At 42.2% G+C, this 1314-nt stretch overlaps 1 protein-coding gene across 1 annotated transcript in view; it reads right to left on the bottom strand.

Annotated features, from left to right (window-relative positions):
• FAT2 (FAT atypical cadherin 2) overlaps positions 1–1314 on the bottom strand; it is a 104160-nt gene that overhangs the window by 50718 nt on the left and 52128 nt on the right. Inside the window, exon 13 of the mRNA XM_006893740.1 lies at positions 317–399. Within this exon, the coding sequence (XP_006893802.1) occupies positions 317–399 (83 nt within the window). The remainder of the gene's footprint in view (positions 1–316; positions 400–1314) is intronic.

The following is a 1314-nucleotide window of genomic DNA, read 5'->3' as shown; positions in this document are numbered from 1 at the left end:
AAGAACAAATTCAAACCTCGAAGACACATAACAACAATATTATTGTCAGATGAAGTAACTGGTATGTGTAGGACCCATAGTGCATGAAAAATGCCAAAATTTAGTGCTCAACTGTGAAATCCTTACCCAATGAGATGAACACAGGCTCTGATCTTAAGGATCTCACGTGTCACATACTAGGACACATATATTTTAGAGGAATGGTAGCTGGAATTTTCTGTACAGATAGCTGGACTCATGTGCATTAAATCCACATAACATGCAAGTCTCATATACACACTGTTCCGAAGACATTAAAAATTTTTAAAAAGCCCACCCATGCTGAGCAGGCTACATATGGGACATTTTTGGTGCAATATTTGGACTGGAATATAAACCATTTTGAAGGGTTATGGCAACCTGGTACAAGGCACGAGGATATGCAAGTAATAAAAACGGGATTATAACCATGAGCCTGGGCTGCTCTGCCCAGACAGGTGGGCTGGGAGTTGGAGTAGGTGGTCACCATCTCCCAGTCCAAGAAGGACATATCATGGAGGGTGTGTACCTAGGAAACTTGTATGACAGCAGAGGTCAGGACTAATACCAACTGATGCCAGCTCTACTTGCAGCCCTTGATCTGAAGTGCTGGGGGAAGTGCCTCATATAGAAGTAGAGATATGTACAAGCAGTGGCTACTTCGGGCCTTCGAGAGGGTCTTGTAGCCATTCGTTGGAGGGGAAGATGAAATGGCTTTTGGATAATTCCAGCTCTAAGGCATTCGGGATTCTTCCCACTGAACTCAGCTACACCTGCTCCTCTGCACTTGTTAACGACTTTATATTAACACATAAAATCTACACAGGCAAACTGCTTCAAGGTGGCCGAAACTGTAATTTGTATAATACTGCAAAAATATGCATAGTTGACTCAGAGTTGCCTTGTAAATTTTTACAGAAAAAAAAATTATCCCAATGAAAACAGCATCGCTATCAGGAAAGGCATATGCCAAGAATGCATCCTATGTCCATATCTTCTCAATGTATATGTGGACCAAATCATCTGGGTGGTTGGACTTTACGAAGAGGAATGTGGCATCAGGATTGGAGGAGGACTCATCAACAACCTGTGTTATGCAACCTTGCTTGCTGAAACTGAGAAGGACCAGAGGCATTTGCTGCAGAAGGTCAAGGATTGCAGGCTTCACTATGGATTCACTATGAAGCTCAGCATCAAGAAGACAAAGATCTCACCACTGGACTAATTGGCAGCATCATGGAAAAATGGAGAAGAGATTGAGATTGTTAACAATTTCAGCTTACTTGGTTCCACAAT

The sequence above is a fragment of the Elephantulus edwardii genome, unplaced genomic scaffold, assembly GCF_000299155.1.
Source record: "Elephantulus edwardii isolate Elephantulus edwardi_28Jun2011 unplaced genomic scaffold, EleEdw1.0 scaffold00130, whole genome shotgun sequence".
Classification (NCBI taxonomy): domain Eukaryota; kingdom Metazoa; phylum Chordata; class Mammalia; order Macroscelidea; family Macroscelididae; genus Elephantulus; species Elephantulus edwardii.
The sequence above is the reverse complement of the archived record's forward strand: the minus strand, read 5'-3'. Positions and strand labels throughout refer to the sequence as shown.